Consider the following 23,673-nt stretch of genomic DNA (forward strand, 5'->3'; position numbering starts at 1 on the left):
AAAGCAAAAAACTCCGTGTTATTTTCTTAGATCTATATTGATAAATAAATAACGTATTATACTCATCTATTCAAACAAAATGTGAGACCTGCACATCTCATACATTCTCTTGTGTCTTTCTCGTGCTCGTTACTAGGTTTGTGATTCAGGAAAAAACTCCTCTTTTTTTTAATCAAGAAAACACTTGTCACTTTTCATGCTAACATTTTAAAAAAAAAATTAACAAGAAAGTGAATACTTATTTAACTACGTGTGAGAGTGACTTATGGTGTAATTTGTTATTTATGAAACAAGAAGGGATAATAATGTTATTACTTCTATACCAGTGATAAGGATACTTGGTTGCAGGACATCTAAGGGCTAAGGTGTAAGTTTCATGAAAAAAAATAGTAATGAAATACATAGAACGTTAGAGAGAGAGAGAGAGAGAGAGAGAGAGAGAGAGAGAGAGAGAGAGGAGTTTTGATCTAATTGTTGGTGAGTAATCTTCTTACATGTAAAACAAATGTTTTTTCTTTTTATTCTTGAGAATTGCTTAAGGGGTAATTATGTGATTGAAACTCAAGAATCTGTTTCTAGCTATAAGAATTCTAATTCAAGGGACTCGACTTAACATTTATGTGCTGAGATTAACTAGTTGCTAGAAAGTATATAGTATATCATGATGCCAAAATGAAATAATCATATGGGTCGGAACTATATAAAATGATTTGCGATTTAAAAGTACTCTCTTTTTATGAATTGTGATTTGATTATATAGTTGGAATATTATGAATCCGGAATATTTTTGAAATGTGTTTTGAACTTTTGAGATTCATGCTATGCTATGACAGCTTTGTTTGCCCTGCTCCTCCTGAGCTAATGTAGAAGTGTTTGCCCTGCTCTTGGGCTTATGTAGAAGTGTTTGCCCAGTTGGGCTTGTGTATTACCTTGGCTCCCATGTGGGATATGAGAGTGTGTCCCTACTATTGGGAATTATATTGAATGGCTCCTGATTTCGTCGATGTACTTATTTGAGTTGATCCTTAGGGTGACGGTACCGTGATGACTTTGGTTGAAGGTAAACGACCCCCAAGCTATATGGAATGAGTTGATGGACCCGTGGAATACTTTTAGTGAAAGTGTTATTTGATTCAGACTTGATCCATAATTTTTGTATTTATTTTATCTTTATAATACTATTATTCAACTATACTCACTAAGCCTGTGGTTAGCTCAGGTGTTCGTGAATAGAGGTGGTCTGCTGTACAGTTGTGTCATTTGTCTCACCGTACGATAGTGTATATTTTTTGAGCGAGGTCAAGGCAAGTATGATATGGCTAGAGAAAAGTATGAAATTGATGGAAGTTGATAAATGTTCATATAAGACGATACTGTAGATAAAAAAAGAAACCCAGTTGTTTGGTACTTTTTCGTCTTTAGTAAATTTTTTTCTCTCTTCTGGTTATACTAATTTTTAGACTCCTCACGTTGAGACTTATGATTAATCTAAAAATTCAGAAAAGACAAACAAAAATACCAAAAGGAAAAATACCAAAAATTAATATAGCATGAACTCATCTGGAAAGGGTGTGCAAAAATTACTGTCCCTCGCTGAAATGGGAAACTTCAAACAACTATGCGTGGTACGGAGGAGAGTGAAGGGGGTAACTGAAGTACCGAACACTCAAACAATAGTCAGCTCTTGTTTTTTCGGTGAGAAATACTTATTTCAAGAGTAGCCGGAAACAACTTGTTTACAACTACAGTCCATCGCGATTGTCCAAAAGTGTTTTGGACGGTCGTGATTGAGCGCTGTAAACTAGTGTTTACGGCTACTCCGGAAATAAGATTCTCTCTTTTTGGGTACAATAGAAAGAAGATGTTTAAGCTCTTCAAGTTAACATGCGTGCAAGTGTAAGGAAAATGTTTGGACAAATATGTATCCAGAGTCGTTGGATGTTTAGATTTGTGTCCATCATTCTCAATGCTGCTTCGATTTGTTATGCAATAGATTAATTAGTCACACGTACTTTTACGTACACACGTGTATGTGAGTGTTTGTGTAAATAAGTGGGTCAAATGAATGTGGTATTGTAAGGTAATATGGATCATTGGCGAACAATGGGCTTGGCCCGATCCAGATCACCCCACAATGGGCTGTGATGGATAAAAAGAGTAAATCCATACCGTATGATCCTTTAAAGCCTTTTTCTTTGATCGGTCATTAACACCGATGTTTTTGGTTAGAATGCTTAGGATAAACAATTAATACTACCCTTAATACTATATCACACATACTTACACACATAATCACACAAATTCACTCACATCAAATATGGGACCCACACACAGTGTGTGCAGTGCATGTGGGCCCCATGTTTGATTTGAGCAAGTTTGTATAATTATGTGTGTATAGTGTGTGTGGTATTAGCATAACTATAGGATACAACATGTACCGAATATATGATATCACCAAGTATAGGATATACAAACATTTTGTTTGCCCTATGCACAACCTACAATGTAATAATGGTATATGATTTTACTTTATGCTTAGTGACATAATTTTTCGAAATGCCATGCTTTTCGTAGCTACACAAACGCGCAAAAAAATGATTAAGCAATTATTGCTTCGGCCGGAAGTAAGGATTTTAGTGGACAATGCGATCTTTGTCATAGTTGAAGATAAAGCATCGATCAAGACATCTATCACGTTTCTTTATTTACGCTCATTTTTTTTTTTTTTAGTGTTGAAAGTGTATGTATTTTTTTTTTTTTTGTTGAAAGACAAAAAAAGAAGTGTGGATATAAAAAAAAATTGCGAAAATCATTTTCCTTTTTATTTATTTATTTTTACCCTTTTCAAGAAGCAAAAGTTGATATATATTCAGCTAAAAGAGCATGGGCCTCCTTCTCCATTCCAATATTCCATCATAAAGCCCCGTGGCCATTAGCCCAATTTTTCGAATTCACTTTGTTTGGTTTCCATTTCAAAAATATTCTCTAAAATCTTTTGAATGTTTCATCATCAATTTTCTTTTTGTAAATGCTGTACCATAATAGTACATTTCAAAAAGAAAATTGAAGGGTCCTTGCGAGAAATCATAATAGTATACTATAATAGTGTATATATATATAAGTTAGGTTTCGGTGAGGGATCCCGCATTTTATTAAAATGCGGGACTCCCCTTCCCGATTGAATTTCAATGATTCGAGCCGCTCAAAGTGATCAAAACGTGATTTTAAGGGTCCTTAAGAGACATCAGCAGAAAAAATGACCGAAAAGGGCTTCATCCGAGCAGTTTTCATTGAACGGTTCAAAAAAAACTGCTCGGATGAAGCCCTTCCCGGTCATTTTTTTGCTGATTTCTCCGATGGACCCTTAAAATCATATTCTGCACACATTGAACGGTTTGGATTTTCAAAATTTGATCTGAAAAATGAGAGTCCCGCATTTTAACAAAATAAGGGATCCCTCACTTGATTCGCGGTGTGTGTGTGTGTGTGTGTCTATATATATATATATATATATATATATATGAATCCTGGTGGCATGTCTAACTAAAATGTTATTTATCACTATTAGCTCATTAATATAACGATTGTTTTCCTCTCGTTTGGAATCAAGACATGAAATAATCAAATAAACTAGCACTATTAAACGGGCCCTTACCGTGTAGCAAAATTGTGATTCTGTTTCATCTTTTTCTCTCGTCTTTTTTAAAAAAAAAAAAAAAAAATTTGGATCGGATTATTATGCCCACAAGAAAAGATCCAATACCTGTGAGATATATATATATATATATATGTGTGTGTGTGTGTGTGTGTGTGTTACAATCGTCAGTTCTAAAAGGGAAACCAACCTAACACACAACCGGGAAATACAAACAATATTTCACCAACAAAAATATACTAACTGGTCCGGACACCGAGTTATCAAAAAAACAAAAAATATACCAACTAATAGAATGCAGAAATGTATCTTATCTTACTCATAATTAATCTCCTATACACCTTAATTAAAAGGGAAAAACATATTAAAGCCTCTGTACGTGCAAATTAATTAGGAATCCATGCACATATATCTAAGACTTCATCGGCAACTCGTACGTGCTGCTGCTTGAGCATTTAGTAGTAGGTGTCCTTGGGGCTGCAAAATCAAACCAACACATAATAACAAACAAGAAGAATTATTACTCCATGTTGTAATGGTGAAAATCAAAGAAGCTTAATTAACAAAATATACATAACATTTTTTTTTTTTTTTTTTGTATATGTTACATATTCATAACATGCAGGGGGTGGATCCAGCTAAGGACCAGGGGACCACGTGCCTTCCTGAATTATCTTAAGAAGGAGCAAACTCTTAAGTCTCAAGCCAACCCCTCGGGATTAACAGTTAATCACTACTACAATTTATCTTATTCCATTTATCCTCCTATATAGTCGCGCTAGTGCCCCCAAATAGCTGGATCCGCCGTTGTGTATGCATATAGTTAGGGTTTGTTTTCAATAACTAATTAAAATAAAATATTTATTTTTTGAATTAATGGTGATGTATTATGAGAGATCAATAACCTGTCTCGTAAAGCGAAAAATAATTACTGAAAAAAACAGAAATTTTAACAGAACGGGACCTAAAAGTTTGTTTTTTGGCTCGGCTGCATATAGTAAAGGTTAGGGAAAGAAGATGTGGATTAGTACCTAAACCAATTGCCTCAGAGCTTTTCATCAGCCTTAGACGCTTGCATGATTCCACAAACATTCTGTCACAAATCAAATCTACCACAGTTAATTAACTATATATTGTAGCTTATGCCAAATTAAATTAAAGAAATTAATTAGAGCTTATTTAATTATTAGGAATTAATTAATTAAACTCACTTCCATGGAACATCGCCAACTAGCATCCAGTCCCCATCTCTGTCTTCATAAGTGGGTACGTACTCCGACCCGTTTACCGGGTCCATTAGCTTCCTCTCATTCAGGTAACTACCTGGTAATTAAAATTTTACACAAACCAAAATCAACAAATTACCTAGTAATAATAATCTGAATAATAAAAAATACGGGTTCGGATTCTCTCCGCTCCAAGTTTTGGATTGGACGGGACGGTCCAAATCTGGATCATATATACACGAATATTATCGATGGTTTGGATTTGCTGAGAGACTCCTAAGTTCTAAGGCTCTCTCTCGGCAAATCTAAACAATTAATTACAGCAATATTGGGTGTACCATCCAGATTTGGACTGTCCCTTTTCTAATATTCTAAATTAAGGACCGGAGAGGAGTTAAAATTTAGGGATCGTGTACTTACGAATGGTGAAGCAGGTGAACATCTCCTCTAATGAGCTCAAGAGCTGCTGGTAGCTGTTGTACGTTTCTAGATCGACTTTTCTGAGATAAGGTGCTCCGTCGACGGCCACCTTCACGTACTTGCAACTACTCTTTACAACGGTCATGTTCTTCCTGGATGATCTCACCGGCGGCCAGCCTACTACTTGAGCCCTGAGATACATATATATACAATATCACTACTTAGGATCTAAAATTCTAAATCAATCACATCATTTAGGTCCATACCCGTTCCGCTAAGATTCTTAATTTTTAAGTACTTATTTTCCGGTATACAAAAGTTTGTTTGGATGGATCAAGTGACAGTGATTTTTCAAAATTTTAACCTAAAGTCTGGGTATATCAATGGTTTTGAAATGAAAAACACGAAAACCGACATGATTCTTGGAAATTCTGTTTGAGTTTTGTTGATACCAACTCGTGATGTTTCTTAAGCTACGTTCACATGTTGTCACTTTTTCTCACCCCCTCCACCGAACTTCCATAAACTAATCATCCAAACACAACCTTACCGTCATGATCGATGTATCTGCTTCGATTACTTGTAGGGTTCCGTTTTAAAACCAATTTAGCAATAGGGAGTACGTAACTTCTAAATTCCATTAATCAAGTTTGAGTGACTTAGAAAAATAGCGTTAAAATCTAACCGTACCAATCGTACATATCGAAAGATAAAAAAACGAAAAAAAAAAAAAACACACACACACACACACACACAGGATTTAAATGAACTTACTTTGTGGTGGGAGGTTTGGCTGTCTGAGAGATCTCACTATTTTCTCCATCCTCACAACTCTCATCCACAGAGCTCCCAAGTTTCAATTCAACCGTCTCTGAAAACCCGCGCTTCGTCCCACCGGAGCTTTGACTCCGGCATTCGCCGGGTAAGCCTAACGTCAGCTCCGTCTCCTCGAAATTCATCCCAGCCGCGTCATTTCCCGGCGAATTCCCGACCAACTCCGGTGACATCTCTCTCTCTTTTTTCCCTGTCTCTCTCTTATTGGGCAGACTTTCTGGAATGATAATTCTAGACCAATTACGAAACCGTGTTCGGTGACCCCCTCTATATATATAAAATTTGATGGGATGCATTGCACTGTTCCAGCTTTGGATAGCCACTGTTTTGTTGACGCGTGTCCTGTAAAGAGCAGCGTGATTGGTCCACGTCACGGTGATTTTGTATGATGGAAAGCGTGTGTCTGTGATTTTGAGTGCCTTCAAGTTTGGGCCCTCGTGGGTCCCTACCCTGTCGCTTCATTGGGAGAAGTTTTTTTGGTGCCGGGCGGGTACCGCATGGTATTCCGTTGGAAATCACAGTCGTTTAAATGTGTTTTGGAACAGTTTGAATTTTAGAGAGAAAAAAGAGAGGAGAGAGTGCTCGGGTGCAGAGAGAGAGGGGGAATAAATTTGAACCATCTAAAATACGTTTGAACGACTGAAATCGCCGACAAGTTGCGCCACGTGGTACTGCTGCACCCAAAAATTTCTCCTTTCATTGGAATAGTATTTGTTTAGCCTTGGATTCTGTGTGCTGGTTCAGACCAAATGGCAGATGTGTGTGAACTAGAAGGGTCTGTAGTGCACGATATGAGACATCCCTCTCGACAATTAATAGTACAGATTTTATCTCGGCAATGCTTAACTCAAACATGTGCTCAACTCAAACATGCAAATTTGAGTTAAAATCTGAACAATTAAGTACCGAGATGGATGTTCAAAATCGCACATTACACCCTCTATAGTGCGCCCTTGCATCACTACATCGCAGCTATGAAGAGTCAATAGAAAGACTTCTTTTCACACAGCCTGATTTTTTTACTCCATCCATGAGGTGGGGAATGGGGCCCCACTTTTAAGAACATCTAGAATTTGTTTGATTAAAATCCGGCCCTCGTGAGCAAGTTGGAGGTACATGTCCTCAACTCCTTGAGACTTTGGTCGCATCCTTTTTGGAAGGATGAGTTCATAGTCATCAAGACTTGGAGACATGAAATTAACTAGGGCTGATAGAGAAATTCAACGAATTTTGACATATTCTTAAAGTAATATATTCAGACTGAGTGTGCTAACCAGCCAGATGAGTTAATCTACAATAGACTTTTGGTTGAGCGAATTTTGAGTAGCTTGAGAAAAAATTTAAAGGGACGAGTACTAACTTATTCAAACTCAAAACTTAACAAGTTCCAAAACAAACTCTATGTCATTGTATAGGAAAACGTGATATCAAATGAGTTTTAACCATTGTTCAAGAAAGAAAGAATTTTAACGAGAGAAAGCTAACTCGAACTCAAATTAAAATTCAGGTAGTTTGGATCGATAATCGATCTCTTCGGTCCGTACCATGCATAAACAATCACAAACTTGTACTAGCTTATTACCTCAGGCCACCTATATCCAAAATTGTCTGTACATTTGTTTTCGCAAAATTTCGGTCGCAGAATTACAGAAAGTATCTTTTCGTCTACTTTTGGTCGAGCAAATTTTGAGTAGCTGGAGAAAAAATTTAAAGGGACGAGTACTAACTTATTCAAATTCAATCTCAAAACTTGACAAGTTCCAAAACGATGTTCACACTATGTGTCATTCTATGGTAAAATGTGATATTTTTTAACTATTTTTCAATAAAGAAGAGTTTCAACGAGAAAAAACTAACTCGAACTCAAATTAAAGTTCAGATAGTTTTGGATCGATAATCGACTGTCCGTACAATAAACTATTACAAACTTTAAGTAGCTTATTACCTTAGGCCACCTATATCCAAACTTGTCTCTCTACATTTGTGATTTCAGCTGCAAAATATTTCATCCAGGAAAGATACTTCTCTGCACTCATGCAGCTGAAATTTTACGAAAACAAAGATAACACGCTCTTTAGGCACAGAAAATTTGAGCCGGAAAGCTTATGAGGTGCGGGCGCACAGAGTGTTAGCGTGTGCCGGAGATGCACAATACCGGAATCGTGGGCCCGTGTAGAAGTGATTTTTTTAACTTTAAAAAAAGAAAAGGAAAAAACACAAAAGAGGGTGGGCCCGTGTGTTTGGGTTTTTTGAGGTACAATACAAGTCAACTTTTTGGAGAGTCCATGTGTGGACGCGCGTTTGGGTCCCACGATTACCATGTGGGCGTGTTGATCTGTCGGGTAATGAGTTCTGCTTCCGGCCGGACGGACCCACGGACACGTGGGATTCTGACATTTCTGTAAACGGTGATCCGCCCACAGGCTCGCAACGTCAACCAACTCGAACCCGTGGTGGTTTAACGTTGTTTTCACGTCGAGGGAGGGATGACATTTCGAATGAAAACATTCCATGTAAAATGTTGAGTAAAAAAACACTACTGTAAACGGTTCAGATTCACATAAAACGTTCACGTAAAGTTTTTCAGTATCATAATATTTTTGTTTCATGTTATTTGATAAAAAATGTTAAAGGAACCGACCGAGTGTGCACATACGGTGCAAAAAATGGCACGCAAAGTTCACTTCGGGTTCTGCACTAATGTTTCGAGCCATTCTATAATCTTAAAATAATTAATCGAATGACTTTGTAAAAAAATCAGCTCATCCGAATAAGTGAAGATATTTGATTCAATCTTCCATTTAACTTGATAATAAGTCTAGCTAGCATTGTCAGATTAATTTTTTAGAATTTGGCTTGTTTGCGGTATGTACGGTCCAAATGATCTAAGCCGTCGAATGAAGTTTTTAAGGGTCCAGATTTTTGTTGAATTTATGACCGGTAATAAACGATTATGACCGATAATAAATTCAACAAATCTAAACCATTGATTTTCAAGATGATCGGTTCAGATAGAACCGAACGCCCTTATATTATCCGTAGTGGTAATAATTAAAATTAATAACCAAAATGTGTCACGTCAGTATTTGATTATCTATTTAGTCCATAATCAAACTTAATAACTTCTACCTCCACATTGGTTATCTTTGCGTCCATAACAAAAAAGATCCCCCACAATACACATTACACAATGCACTTCTGTCCAATTACAAATGAGTTCCAATCACGCATCTAACCATACCAAATAATTCGTCTGAATAAAACGATTCCAATGTGGTGCATTTTTGAGTTATTGAGTTTTGGTTATTGGTAAAAGTTATTAAGTTTGGTTATGAAAATGAGTGGAATTTGATTATTCGCTAAAAGACTTACTCCGTATAACTTTGCTTATCATAATATGAAATTTTTTTTAGCATATTTTTAAATTTGTTTATCCACGTGTATTTGTTTGTTACAATGGGATCCTCTTAGAACCGGATTCAATTTTTTACATGTAGTATTACGTACGTATTTGACGACATCATCAAGAGACAGCTGCCCGAGCATCAAAGCTAGCATAGGCACTTATGTCATTTGCCGAAATTTCCGGCTCACTTAAGTGACTTGAGGGAAGTGGTTCGTATACGTATACTGTAATTCCAGCTAGCACTGGAATCTATGATTCTGAAACATCATATCATCCGTGACAAAAAAGAAGAAAAAAACCCATCATACTATCATGTTTGTTATTAAGGTTTTCCAAAGTGAACTTGGTAACTTTCGTGTCCTGCCTCCCAATTGTCTGTTTGTTTTTGTCAGGTGTCAAAAATATACGGCTGTGTTTCAACTGCTACAGTATTACTTTTACGGAAGAGTTTGGAGCATCAAGTGGAGGTAAAGAAGGAAATTGGACCCGCCCCGTCCGAATGGGGCAGGTTTTTCACCACATTTTCGGGTATCGGATCGGGGTTGGGGTAAAAATACTAAAAGTCCAAGAGAGATGTTATTTCTTCCCGGATAAAAGCTCCAAAGAAATTGATATTTCAGTAGCGATTTTAAACTTGAAACTTAAAGAGGGAACAAATATTGAAAAGATGTAAAATCCCCGAGTGATGTTACTTCTTCCCCGGAACACTATGATGCGTTATATATAGCACTAATTTAAACCTTATCATGTTAATCATTCCACTTGACTTGCTCGTCCTGAATATTGTGTCATCGAAAATGAAATGTGGAAGTCTAATTTAGACTAATGTCATTCCTTTTCGAAAAATCTCCTCATTTCTCGTCCCGAGTATATATATAGAATTAGTAATTTGAGAGATGGTATATAACACACTATGCGTTTTTTTCCCCCTAAATTCAGGTGTCCGAGCAAACTTACGCGTACTTCGACCAATTTTGGGAGACCGTAAATGCACCCGTCTACTAGTGGGGCCAACCGGAGCAAAAACACTGCTTGAGATGGGATATAGCATATGCTATAGAGTTGTTTTGACATGTGTTTTTTTGAAACCTAAATTTCATTTTGCAATCACATGGCATTGTTTGCTAATACTCCGTAGATAAAACCTAGCTAAATAATGCTATGTCTCCATTGTTATGTATATCCCACGTTTGTTTGTCATAGTAGTGCGTAGTTAATCTTATGGGTATTTCATCTGATCGGTACGTAGAAACTATAACTAAATATCTGATATATCACTGGACATTCCGTATCATCTTATGCTTATATCCGAACAAATGAATCGGTCGACCTACCTACAAGGTCATTATACGATAATTTGTATTCATTTTAATTCCAGATTCCTGAATACGATATGTGTAATGAAATTTAATCAGGCCAACAGCATCAAATAGCTAGAGTTGCTATTCCTCAATTTCACAAGATAGGTTGGCCTTCTGTGCTGGCGTCCAAGTGGTTTAACAAGCACATGTTCCAACAGTGTCCTTGTCAAGTCAACCATGGCGTAAAAGGACTAAACATATCACATTTTTCTCTTTCAGTGGGATTTTAAAGGTTTGTCCAGTCCTTGCTACGAGACTTGTGGTACTTGAAAAAAAGGTCACAAACTTCAACCCAGCTGGAGTAATTGTTTCCCGGCTCACTTGAGGGCAGTGGTTCATATGTAATTCCAGGTAGCACTGGAACCTAAAACACAAAAAAGTCACGAATGTATGATTCTGAAACATCATATCATGTTCGATTTTGTCAGGTGTGTCAAAAATATACGGCTGTGTTTCAACTGGTACAGTATTACGGAGTACAGTTTGACTAAAGAGTTTGGAGTATTAAGTGGCGGTGTCACGGGAGCATTGAATACTTTTTTCTTTACTCGGTGTTTTCTTTAATTATTACTAACATTTTGTTTAACTCGGTAGGTATTTTGGCCAACTTAATCAACTTACACATATCTCGATTAATTTTCTGTGCCAACAGTCAACTTGCACAAATCTCGATTACCCCCTATCTCTTCGTTTTTTCTTTCCCCTCGATGTATCCATTGTCGAGTTTATCCTTAATAAAAAATTTGTTGTTTCAAAAACAAAATTTCTGAAAGCCCAATCACCACCTCCACTTGCGGGAAAGCCAGAACAAAGCTCCGTATTGACTAGCCCCAAAAAAATCGATACCATCATGACAATTTCAAACTTAAAACTTAAGGAGGGAGCAAACAGTGAAAAGATGCAAAGTCCCGAAGAGATGTTAATTCTTCCCATGAACACTATGATACATTATAGCACTGATATAAACCTCTCTTTTTTTTGAAGGCTAAAATTTGTATAGCACTACATAATATAAACCTTATTATGTTAATCATTCCACTTAGACTTGCTCGTCCTGAATATTGTGTCATGGAAAATGATTTGTTTTTCGGTCAACAAATCCACGCACGTGCGAAACAAGTAATTTGAGAGATGGTATATAGCACATTATGCATTTTTTTTTTCCTATATCCAGGTGTTTAAGTCACCTTACGCCTACCTCAACTAATTTTGAGTGACCATAGATGCACTGTCTACTAGTGCGGCCACTCGAAACTAGAGCAAATACACCACTCGAGATAGGATATAGCACGCTATAGAATTGTTTTGACATGTTTTTTTTGCAACCTAAATTTCATTTTGCAATCACATGGCATTGTTTGCGAACAGTACTAATAGATATTAAAACCTAGCTAAGTAATGTCTCCATTGTTATGTATATCCCTCATTTGTCGACATCCTATGGGTATTTCGTCTCACCAGTAGAAACTATAACCAAACATCGGATATATCACTTGGACATTCCGTGTCATCTGATGCTTATATCCGATCAAATGAACGGTTGACCTACCTTCAAGGTCATTATTGTTGAAGGTATAAATAATAAAGTTGCACATCTCTCTAACAGCTTAAGTTTTTAGATTAGTTGATAGTTAACAATCTAATATTTTATCAAAGCAGGCAATAAATCCTGTATTCGACCTCACCGCCTACCTAATGTTAAAATATTTACACATGTTTAATTAGCCCACTTATGGAGGAGAGCCTGGCTACACGTGAGATGGCGTGTTGAAGGTATAAATAATAAAGTTGCCCCTCTCTTTAACAGCCTAAGCTTTTGATGAGTTGGTGGTTAACAATCTAATAATTATACCCCAAAATTTGTGTACATTCAATTTTCAGGTTGCTAGCTGAATTCGATATAGATTAGGTGTAATCAAATTTAATTAGGCCAACAGCATCAAATGGAGTAGCTTTTCAACTTCAATTTGACTTGCTCAATTTCACAAGGTTGGCCTTCTGTGCTGGCGGTTTAACAAGCACATGTTCCAATAGTGTCCTTGTCAACCATGGCCTAAAAGGACTAAACATATCACATTTATATCTTTCAGTGGGATTTTAAAGGTTTGTCCTCTCCTTGCTACAAGACTCTTGTACTTGACATTTGGCCATGCACGATGAGAAATGGACCACACTACATATATGCTTTTTCAGTGCCGGATGGATATCACGTGGTGCTTGCTCGGCACATCTGAACCGTCCATTGTATTTTTGAACGGCTCGGATTTGGAGAGGGAGAGTGTTAGGGTGAGAAGAGAGAGAGAGAGAGAGTTTCAATTCAAGCCGTCTAGAAGTGTATTGGACGGCCCAAATGTACCAAGTGAGTATCACATGAGATATACCCACCTGGCACACCGAAAAATGTACTCATCTCTACATTTAACTCCTTTTCTCAAATTGACAAGACATTGCACGATTTCCATTCGGCTGGTACCTTTCTTGTTCGTTAATGGATTCCTGGATTGTACTCTTTGATCTTATCAACTTACCCTAATGGGTGAGTTCTCCTTTCCGTTAGTCCAGGAACTAGCTATATCAAATCGAGCTAAACCCTTTAACGGAAGTTTCATATGGGTACTGAATCTGGCTAGTTAGTTACCATGAGATAGAAAAATTTCTACATCGGTTCTATAATCTTTTATGGGACAATCTATATAGAGTTTAACGAAAGTTTCGTATATATGAGTACTTAATCAGGCTACCATGAGATAGAAAAATTTCTACATCGGTTCTAAAACCTTTTGTGGGGTCAATATGCATGGAGGTTTATTCGAATTTAATCCTCACTCCCACTATTGGACAACGGGATTGATAACCCAAGAATTAATTGAGGTACATGTAAGCTTATCTGAATATATACATGAGTTATACAAAACAAAGAGAATCTTGTTTTTTGATAAATTTTATTTGGAACAATAATATGTCTAGGGGCACTATGAACATAATCTTGGAGGTTTTCTCCGACATTGTTTGTCTCAATAAGACAACAATCAGGGATGGAGCCAGGGAGGGGTCTGTAGGGGCGGTTGCCCCTGCAAGAAGAAAAAAAATACTATTATTATATATTAAAAATAATAATTCTTATGAAAGTATATAGGCTCGCCCCTGTGTAGAATTTTGAAAAAAAAATTATAATAATAATCTTTGAAATATGAGGATACTAACATTAATTACTAAATGCTAAGGGTTAAAATATAACAAAACATAAAACAAAATGGTTAATATTGTGAATATTCAAGCAATAAACTTCGCCTTAGATGGGTTTAGTGTTTTACAGTTTTATTTCTTTTTACACTAAAATTTCAATGGCACACTAAACCCTCTCTCTTTCTCTCTCTCGGCACAAACATCTCTAATTGTTATGACTTCAAAGTCAATTTCAAGAAAATAGCAACGGAGGAGAAGAGATTTTGAAAACCCTAAGTAATTTCGGTGAAATCTAAGTTGTAGATATGTCTTTCCCTAATTATTGTTCTAGACTTCTAATTCTTTGTTTTTTGACCGGTAAAATCAAATAACATGAAAGCCAATGTACCGAATTCGTCCAATTGTGATGAATGAAAAAAAAATGAACAATAAAGAAAAACAAGACGCATACATTAAGATCGATCCCACTAGTTAAACCGATTTATGCATTTATGTTATTTTGAGTTTTAATGTATTTACATTATTATGCATGTGTAATTATATTTTTTTCTCGCATGAACGGTCGCCCCTGTATGGTGAAATTTCTGGCTCCGTCGCTGACAACAACGAACTCAAAATGCCTCCAGATCTAGTACGGAAGTTTAACAACAGATCATAATAGTAGGAGCGAAGAACTTCAATTAACTACGTAAGCCACGCGCCGACGCATCTAAATAATCGCCGTATCCGTATTGGACACAACTAGGAAAGGGAAAGGCGAAGATAGGTCGTATAGCACGTCTTTTATAACATTGAAAATGAATAAACAACCGTTGCGCGCGCCCGTAGTCGATCGCCATTTAAAATTACAGCTGTGGAACAGATGCCCACTGAACCATGCACATTGTTTCAAGGCCTGATCGTACCATTGTTTTAACTCTTTTGACTTTGCATGTGGTGCAGTTCAGAGCATGAGGACAGAATGTTGATTTGGATTTTGGGAAGTTCCAAAAAGAATTAATGGAACTTGGATCAGGAGCGTAATAGAAAACTAGCCCAGAGTTTATGCTTCATATTTTATGGTAGGACTGTGGAAATTAAGGTAACTCAAAAACTTTAGCAAAGTTAGAATATTGATACAAGTTTATGATTCATGTACGTAGCCAACTGTGTCTCTCTCTCTATATATATATATATATATATATATATACACACACGCACCAAATCAGCTTACATGCAACTTAGTTAATTTTGAAATTCAGAATGTGAAGTTAAGACCAGATACAGGGATGGAGTCAGGAAGGGGTCAGTAGGGGCGGTCGCCCCTACAAGAAGAAAAAAAAAACAGTATTATTATATGTAAAAAATAATAATTTTTATGAAAGTATATATGCTCACCTCTGTGTAGAATTTTGAAAAAAAAAATTATAATAGCAACATTTGAAATACAAGGATACCAACATTAATTACTAAATGCTAAGGGTTACTAAGCATAGAGAGCTTGGATACCTTTGACAACATTACAGCTAGGGGTGGCAAACGGGCGGGTTTGGGTCAAATTGGGTAAGTTGTTAGTGGGTTGGGTCTTTAATGGGTCATTGACCCATTTAAACCCATTAACTATGAGTCTAATTATCCATACCCAACCCGACCCATTTATTTTAAAGCAAACCCGACCCGCCCATTAACCCAATTACATATATACTAAAAATTCTGATCGAAAAATTAGAAAAGTAAAAAAAAATTATGATCGAAACTCATAAATTTTTTCAAAAAGACGAGAATAAGTAATTTTTTTTGTCTTATTGATTTTTTTTTGTTTTTATTCAAAAAATTATAAGTTTCGATCAAATTTTTTTACTTTTCCGATTCCTCTCATCAAAACAAATTAATAAGTCACAAAAATATGACACAAAACAAAAAAAATGCAAAAAAAATTTGAAAAAGGACAAAAAAATAAGTCAATTTTTTAATCCAAACCCTTTGCGGGACTACCATGAGAGAAATTTATTCACGGCGGAGCACAATTTCACGGGTCCATTCGCGCAATTAATGGATAAGATGTGTTTTCAATTTTGACTGGTCAAAATAATTGTTACCGGTCACAATTGATTTTTAATTCGGACCATTCAAAATATTTTTAAACACGTGTAATTTAGAACAAAATAATTGAATAAAAGAGAGAGAATGCCATGATACTGGGGCAGAGGAGAGAGAGAGAGATGGGGCTCCTGGGGGTTTGGGTTTTGGTGGGGGGGGGGGGGGGGGGGGGCCGGTAGGAGAGAGAGAGAGACCAATTGATGGGTTTGGATTTGGAAAAAAAACCAATTAAGAGATGAAATTTGGTGGGTTACTTTCATTGCCCATTGGGTCATTTAAGTTGACCCAATTGATACCCAATTATGACCCAACTAATAATGGGTCAGCTGGGTTTGAACTCATTCTTACCCAACTAATAAATGGATTGGGTTGGGTTTATTTTCTAGTTGATGGGTCTGGGTTTGTTAATGGGTCTGGGTTCAATTTGCCACCCCTAATTACAGCTTTAATTTCCGGATACCATCTAGAAAAACCTTGAAATCCTCTACAGTGTAGACTTTGATGTTGAATTTCTCCTTTATCCACATCGCGACCTTAGTTTTGACCACATCCCCCACCTCCTGACCCTTTCGAGTTATATAAAATGTTTTGTTTGCCGAGCAAAAAAAATATATAAGAAAACATAAAACTAGAGTGTTAATATTGTGAATATTCAAATAATAAACTTCCACCTTACATGGATTTAGTGTTTTACAGTTTTATTTCTTTTTGTTGTAAAATCTCAATCGCATACCAAACCCCCCCCCCCCCCCCCCCTTTTCAAACATCAATTGCCAATTGTTAAGACTTCAAAGACAATTTCAAGAAAGTAGCAACGGAGGAGAAGAGATTTTGGAAACCCTAAGTAATTTTTGTGAAATCTAAGTTGTAGGTATGTCTTTCCCCAATTGTTGTTCTAGACTTCTAATTCTTTATTTTTTGATTGGTAAAATCAAGTAATATGAAAGTCCATGTACTGAATTCGTCCAGTTGTGATGAACGAAAAAAAAAAGATGAACAATAAAGAAAAATAAGACACATATATCAAGATCAATTCCATTAGTTAAATCGATTTATGCATTTACGTCATTTTGAGTTTTAATGTATTTACGTTATTAGGTATGCATGTGTATTTATATTTTTTTTTCCGCATGCACGGTCGCCCTTGCGTGGTGAAATATCTGGCTCCGTCCCTGACCAGATAGACAAACCTTCAATGACTCTAAGGGATTTTAATGGTAGCAGGGGTCGGACCTCCGACTGATACGTCTAGCTTACGTGTTGTCGTACTACTACTCAATCAGTCCTTTGCGTTAATTAGTTTGATCACAAATTAATGCAGTTCACTGGCCGAGCCAAAAAAATTAATGCAGTTCACTGAACATAGAAAATGGCAAAGTTAGAGTTTTTTGTTTTGTTTTTGCTAGACGAGGGAATATTAGCAAGTTAGATTACTACAAAGGGTAACGACATGTTCCATCAACTCGAACTCAGAAGCTCTGGTACACAACTGAGCTAGAAGTCCCGGTCCAAAGTTAGAGTTAATTAGTGCCTCTTTTAAAAACAATATTATTGATTAATTAACTAGGTTGCGGATTATAAACTTTGCATACATACACAAACACAATGCAGAAAAGATTCTGCACCTGAAATTAATCAAAATTATGAGTTCCTAATTTCCAAACTAATCATGCCTTAATTTTTTTTCTTCCCCCTCAAGATGAATGTGCATGAATATGAGAACATGGAATTGCATGCCGAACATGGTTTCAAATACTCCTTCTAGATTAATACTCCTATTTGATTAGCAATAATTAATTACTGGAGCTAGGTTTAAGAAAATGACCTATAGAGTTCATGTCTGATATAAGGTTGACAGAGACTCTTAGATTAAACTAAACTAAGCCTCCGATTGGTTACTAATTAGATTCTGTTCTGACAGTGTTTGATACAGTGCATGAACCTAATAATGGTTGACTAATCCTGATCAAGGAATTAAACAACTTTGATGTCCTTAATTCAAACTTAATATTATTTTATTTGGAAGGAATCATGGAATAAAAGAACTTCGTTAACATGAACATGCCATGATATGCACTAGAAAACAATTAGGAAGAATGATTAAGATCTTCCACCCCTTGTAATTTTAGCCCTAACTAGAATTGGGAGTTAGGCCACGTTCCAGAAACCTTCTTAAAAAATAAGCAGCTTATTTCACATTTTCAAACTAAAAAATAATGTAAATGAAAAATAATTTTTTAAGTTTTTTTGCATCGTATAAAAGATTTCATCGAGATCTTTCAAATAAGTTCCATATTGCATATTTTTAGATTTCAATAAAACTATAATTTTTGAGCTTGAAATTGCCTTTTTAAAAAATAAAGACTTTTTTTTTTTTGCGGAACGGGCTCTTAGCCAACCCAGGTGTGGGACAAAGGGCCTGGGCTGTTGAGCTGAATTGATCAACAGATTAATGGGTTTTTAAAACTTATATTTAAAAATTTAACGAGCTTTTAAAAAAGTACTGTGAAATTATATATCTTTTTTCAGTGTGAACAAAGGACTTCGATAAATCTTTGGTTTCTATATCTTTCATTTCGTTCTAAACTTTGCTTCCTAGATCTTTCATTTTGTTCTTATGAGATAAGGCAAATTAATGCAAAACAAAACAAATTTTAAGGAGTTGGTCTGGTGGTCAAAGATTCGAGATAAGGGATTTACTCTTATGGTCGCAGTTGCAAAACCTTATAGGTGTTAGCTAGTGGTACTAGTTCACGAAATTTTGCTTCAGCTTTAATCAAGCCCCCCACTATTGGTTCCTTAGGAACCAATTTAGGAACCAGTTGAGGTCGAGGTGCATATATATTTTGGCCAGGATACCTTGAGTTATACACAGGAAAACAAGAAGAATTCAAAACAAAATGAAAGCAATAAATTTCATGATCGTATTGACGGGCTTAATTATTAACCCATTTTATTTATAACAAACCACCACAAACAAATAATTATGAATAAATTGTTACGTCAAACACATGCTGTAATTGACCATATGCCACACAAATAGCTATAATATAGGGTTCCATCCCATGCACCTAATATCACCGTCACAAATCACGCAATTAAGCACCAAAAATCTAACTTAAAATAAAACATTAAACATCAAGATTAATTGAAGTAAGCATAAAAAGCCAGAGAGAGAGAGAGAGAGAGAGAGAGAGAGAGAGAGAGAGAGAGAGAGAGAGAGAGAGAGAGAGAGAGAGAGAGAGAGATCAAGTCCTGTCTAGTTGTTGTCCATTCCCACAAGCAAATTTTTAAGGTCATCTGTCTTTGCTTCCGATCTCTTCTTGATCCTCAGCCTCTTGCATGATTCTGTAAACATCCTGCAAAATGGGCATTAATTATTTCACTATTAGGGTTTTTCACATTCTCATAATTAAGGTGTTATAAACCCACTTATGACTTGGTTTAATTTGTTGGAAATTAATGAGATCAACCTCGTACAAAAACTCTTGAAAAGGCCTAAGTAAAAAAAAAAAAAAAAAAACTAGAACTTTTGTAATGACGTGTTCAAAGAAAATAATTTGCGTTTTTAATGTCGATTTATTTTTTCTGTGATATTGTTTGAAAAAATGTCTAAAGGTCCCCGTCCTTCCATTCTGCTTTGGGTAAAAAAGTCTAGACCAACTTTGGCGCTTGTTGTCCATGGGAGTGGGTTCGCTGCCTTTTTCCCCACTTGTCGGATTTCATCGGTGCTTGTTGAAGCCTCTAATATGGACTTTCGCCAGTTTGAAGCGACTTAATGTCGGGTTACCTAACCTCACTTAATTACGTCGGCCTTGGGTCGGTAAGGTGTTGGGAGAGTATGAGCTCGTTTAGGGCTTAGACTTTAGTTAATTTGCTTCGTTGTGCTTATTGCTTATTTGTAGTTTTTTGGATTGTGAGTTTCTTTATCTCAGTATTTGGATGAAATCTGTAAATATCATATGACTCTTATATTAGGTTGAGGTTCAGGTCAAAAAACTTTGCTTGTAGTACAGTGCTTTCATCGAGCATATTAACTGATAAACACATTCTCTTTTTTAGTCCATTAGGGCTCCTTTGGCCAAATTTATCCCGGACTTTTTAACACAGTCTTTTTGGTTGTTTTTCTTAATTTTTACTACATTAAGATCAAATTTTTACGTCATTTTTTCCGTATTAATGATAGGATTCAAAAGATTATAAAAACATGGATTAAAATTGAAAAAGACTACAATATAGGACCGGCGAATTCTTTCCACGGTAATAGTAATTTGAGGGAAATTCCTCACCAGCAATATGTATTATGCGCAGCTCAACATTTTGCTGTCCGTTTCAACAATCAATATGATCCGGATTTTAAAAAAAAAACTCTTAAGAAAGAGTTTTTTTTTTTTTTAATTCGGACTTTTGGACAGTAATATTGAGAGTAGGGAAAGATCAATGAATATTGTGCAGGCTTTCTGATTTCTGTCAGTGTCACCTAAAATTCAGTACCACTTTGGATACTTTTGCACTTTTGCTCTTGTCGGCTAAGGTAAATTCCAAATAGATCAAAGTAGTGTGGGGAGAAATTTTTTTTCTTTTTTTTGAAGTGACAGATAATTATGTCCTTTATTTACCGTCAAATGACAAAACTAATAAGTTCAAACTTTCACTTTGTTACCTTCTCAGTTCTCACCGACGATGTTAAAATACCCATGACTTACATATGCCCAAAAAAAAAAACACGATATATAATGAAAGAAATGTCCTTAAAAAAAAAAAAAAAAGGTAAGTCAAAATTTTTCACATTTTGCATTTTCTTTGTCACTACAAGCCCCCCATATATGTCTATTTTTTATCCAAATCTTTTAATATTTAATTCAAAATTAAGGATCCTAAATTCTAATTGAAAGTTAGATAATTTGTTGAAGCTTATTTTTTGCAGGGTCAGTTGAAAAATTATTCCAAAATTAGCGATTGACTCGAATTATTTTTACGGGATTCCAAAAATGGCCCGCAAACACCCTTCGATCTGTACGACCTAGTAATTGAGTTCCTTGTATTGTACAATTATCAGTGTGCACAACTCATTGAAATGTCCTTTTAGACAAGCTCTTTGGATTCTATTTCTAATGCTAAAAAACTAGATCTTGTCATGGATTTTAGTGTTTAGAGAGAGAGAGAGAGAGAGAGAGAGAGAGAGAGAGAGAGAGAGAGAGAGAGAGAGAGAGAGAGAGAGAGAGACTTACTCCCAAGGAACATCACCAACAAGCATCCAGTCTCCATCTTTGTCTTCATAGATAGGAAAGAACTCGGAGTTGTCTTGGTCCTTCAATGCCTCACCTGTCACCACAAACAAATGTCCCCCAAAACAAATGGAGTATCTAATTAGCACTAATTAATTAACTGGATTTCTTCATAATCATTTAGTTTTCAAAAAAGCCCTTTGTTCTTTTTTTAATAAAAAGAAGGATTAATATAAATGCAGCAATTAATTTGGTAACCAATCCCAATCGAGGTGGGATAAAGATTCTTATGAACTGACGCAACACAAGAATTAAAGCAGTACTTGAGAAGGAGTCGAATTCCAAACTAAAATTTTTTGACGTCTCTAATGGCCAGATATATATATATTGCTAACATCGTACGACGCCAATCCCTAAAGTTGCCCTACTCATTTGGTTCTCCTCTATTTGTACTCTAGAACTTTCAAGCCGCATTGTTTAGGTTCAACTGTCAAATCTTTGGCCCAAATTGGGTAAAGTTCATTTATTTGATCTTCCATCCAAAGTGGTGTTAACAAAATTCTTAGAATTCATTAAGGGATCCCGCACGGACTTACCGTGCGGGACTCCCCTTTCCCGATCGAATTACGACGATCCGAGCCGCTCAAAGTAATCAGAACGTGATTTTAAGGGTATCCGCGAGAAATCAGCAAAAAAAATGATCGGAAAAGGCTTTATCCGAACAGTTTTTTATTGAACGGTTCAGTAAAAAACTGTTCGGATCAAGCCCTTCCTGATCATTTTGTTTTGCAGATTTCTCGCGGGCACCCTTAAAATCACGTTCTGCACACTTTGAGCGGCTCGGATTGTCGCAATTCGACCGGAAAAGGAGAGCCCCGCACGGTAAGCCCTTGCAAGATCCCTCATTGGATCCCGAGTGTCTATGCAATAAGATGGCAAGACTACTAATTTAGTAAATTTTTTTCGTCAAAGGTTTTACCCTGATTCCAACCCCGACCAACCTAAGGCCTTGAAGTTAAGATGTCAAGATTACTAATTTAGTAATTCTATGAAATTTTTTCGTCAAAGGTTTTACTAATTTAGCTTACGCCACCTTGACTATCCCCAAGGCTTTGAAGTTAAGACCACCTCCACTGGCCTCAAGCCACCAATGGAAGTGGAAGTGGAACATGCGAGCGCTTCGTGGAGTATACCCTCACTTCATGGGGTGGATTTAATAGGGTTTCCGTTAACGTAATATTAATGTAGACAATATGTATGCGAGTAATCATTCTATTCATGAACAAATTAACTAATACTGATATTCATGCATATATAGCATAGGTACGTAGTTTATCAAAACGATATTTTGAAAAGCTAAATACGTACATGCATAGCGTTATAAGTTTATATATATGTACGTGATCCTTTTTCTCAAATTTTCATGATCATTATCTACGTTAATTACTACTGTCTTTTTAATTAAGCACAGAAAAAATGATACTACAAATTAAATTGAGAGAGATCATATGCACTCACCGATGCCATAAAACTGGAAGAGCTTCTCAAGAGCCAATGCAAGATCATCATACCCTTTGTGATTGCCCAAATCGATTTTCCTAAGGAAAGGTGCCCCATCCATGCTAACTTTCACGTACAATATTTTCGCCGTCTCGGCGGCGCCGGCCCCGATATTGAAACTGTTTTTCCTCCGGTACGAACACACCGGCGGCCAGCCGACCGCCTCCTTCTTGCCGCTTATTTCCGAAAAGGCCCTCTTCTTCTCGTTCTTCTCCGTTGAGCTAGGGTTTGCTCCCGGCAGACCCAGTCGCAGCTCCGTAATCTCGAGCCCCAGACCTTCTTTCGCCATTTCAAGTGATGGGTATCAGCTCTTTCGCAATTTTGCTTATGGGTTTTTTTTTTTTTCCCTTCAAAAATTTTGGTTTGTTTTGCTTTTGAGATGGAAATGGCTTAGTTTTATATGTGGTGAAGAGGAAGAGGACATGGAGGGGGCAGTGACAGGCCAAGTAGGGATTAGTGGTCGGTCACATGAGCTACAAAATACTTAGGGGGCCCATTTGACAACTAAAAAAGACCGGCAATGTTAAAGTGGAATATGGATCCTAGGGCTGTGGATCTTTGATGGTTTTGGTGGGTTTCGATCGTGGCCATTGGATGGGTTGATCAATGGGAACAGGCCATGTGATGTGATGTGATGTGCCCTATTTGGTGCACTATTTATTTATTTATTTATTTATTATTATTATTATTATTATTGTATTTATTTGTAAATATGAAT

General features: G+C 36.4%; 2 protein-coding genes across 4 annotated transcripts; both read right to left on the minus strand.

Annotated features, from left to right (window-relative positions):
• Positions 1–3,859: 3,859 nt before the first annotated feature.
• LOC131335469 (auxin-responsive protein IAA1-like) lies at positions 3,860–6,396 on the minus strand. The gene is made up of 5 exons (XM_058370834.1): positions 6,076–6,396; positions 5,302–5,492; positions 4,867–4,978; positions 4,687–4,748; positions 3,860–4,132 (listed from the first exon to the last, which is right to left on the minus strand). Exons 1-5 carry the CDS (start codon positions 6,306–6,308, stop codon positions 4,068–4,070), a joined length of 663 nt encoding a protein of 220 aa, XP_058226817.1. The 5' UTR covers positions 6,309–6,396; the 3' UTR covers positions 3,860–4,067.
• Positions 6,397–19,092: 12,696 nt separating this feature from the next.
• On the minus strand, positions 19,093–23,340 carry LOC131335470 (auxin-induced protein AUX22-like). Of its 3 annotated transcripts, none has more exons than XM_058370836.1 (4): positions 22,914–23,340; positions 21,399–21,492; positions 19,419–19,526; positions 19,093–19,358 (listed from the first exon to the last, which is right to left on the minus strand). In XM_058370836.1, exons 1-3 carry the CDS (start codon positions 23,242–23,244, stop codon positions 19,427–19,429), a joined length of 525 nt encoding a protein of 174 aa, XP_058226819.1. In that variant the 5' UTR covers positions 23,245–23,340; the 3' UTR covers positions 19,093–19,358; positions 19,419–19,426. The 3 variants fall into 3 exon arrangements, with proteins under 3 accessions (XP_058226819.1, XP_058226820.1, XP_058226818.1); XM_058370837.1 differs by having other exon boundaries at positions 19,093–19,378; XM_058370835.1 differs by having other exon boundaries at positions 19,093–19,526.
• Between the last annotated feature and the right edge of the window lie 333 nt (positions 23,341–23,673).

This window comes from Rhododendron vialii, chromosome 8a, assembly GCF_030253575.1.
Source record: "Rhododendron vialii isolate Sample 1 chromosome 8a, ASM3025357v1".
Classification (NCBI taxonomy): Eukaryota; Viridiplantae; Streptophyta; class Magnoliopsida; order Ericales; family Ericaceae; genus Rhododendron; species Rhododendron vialii.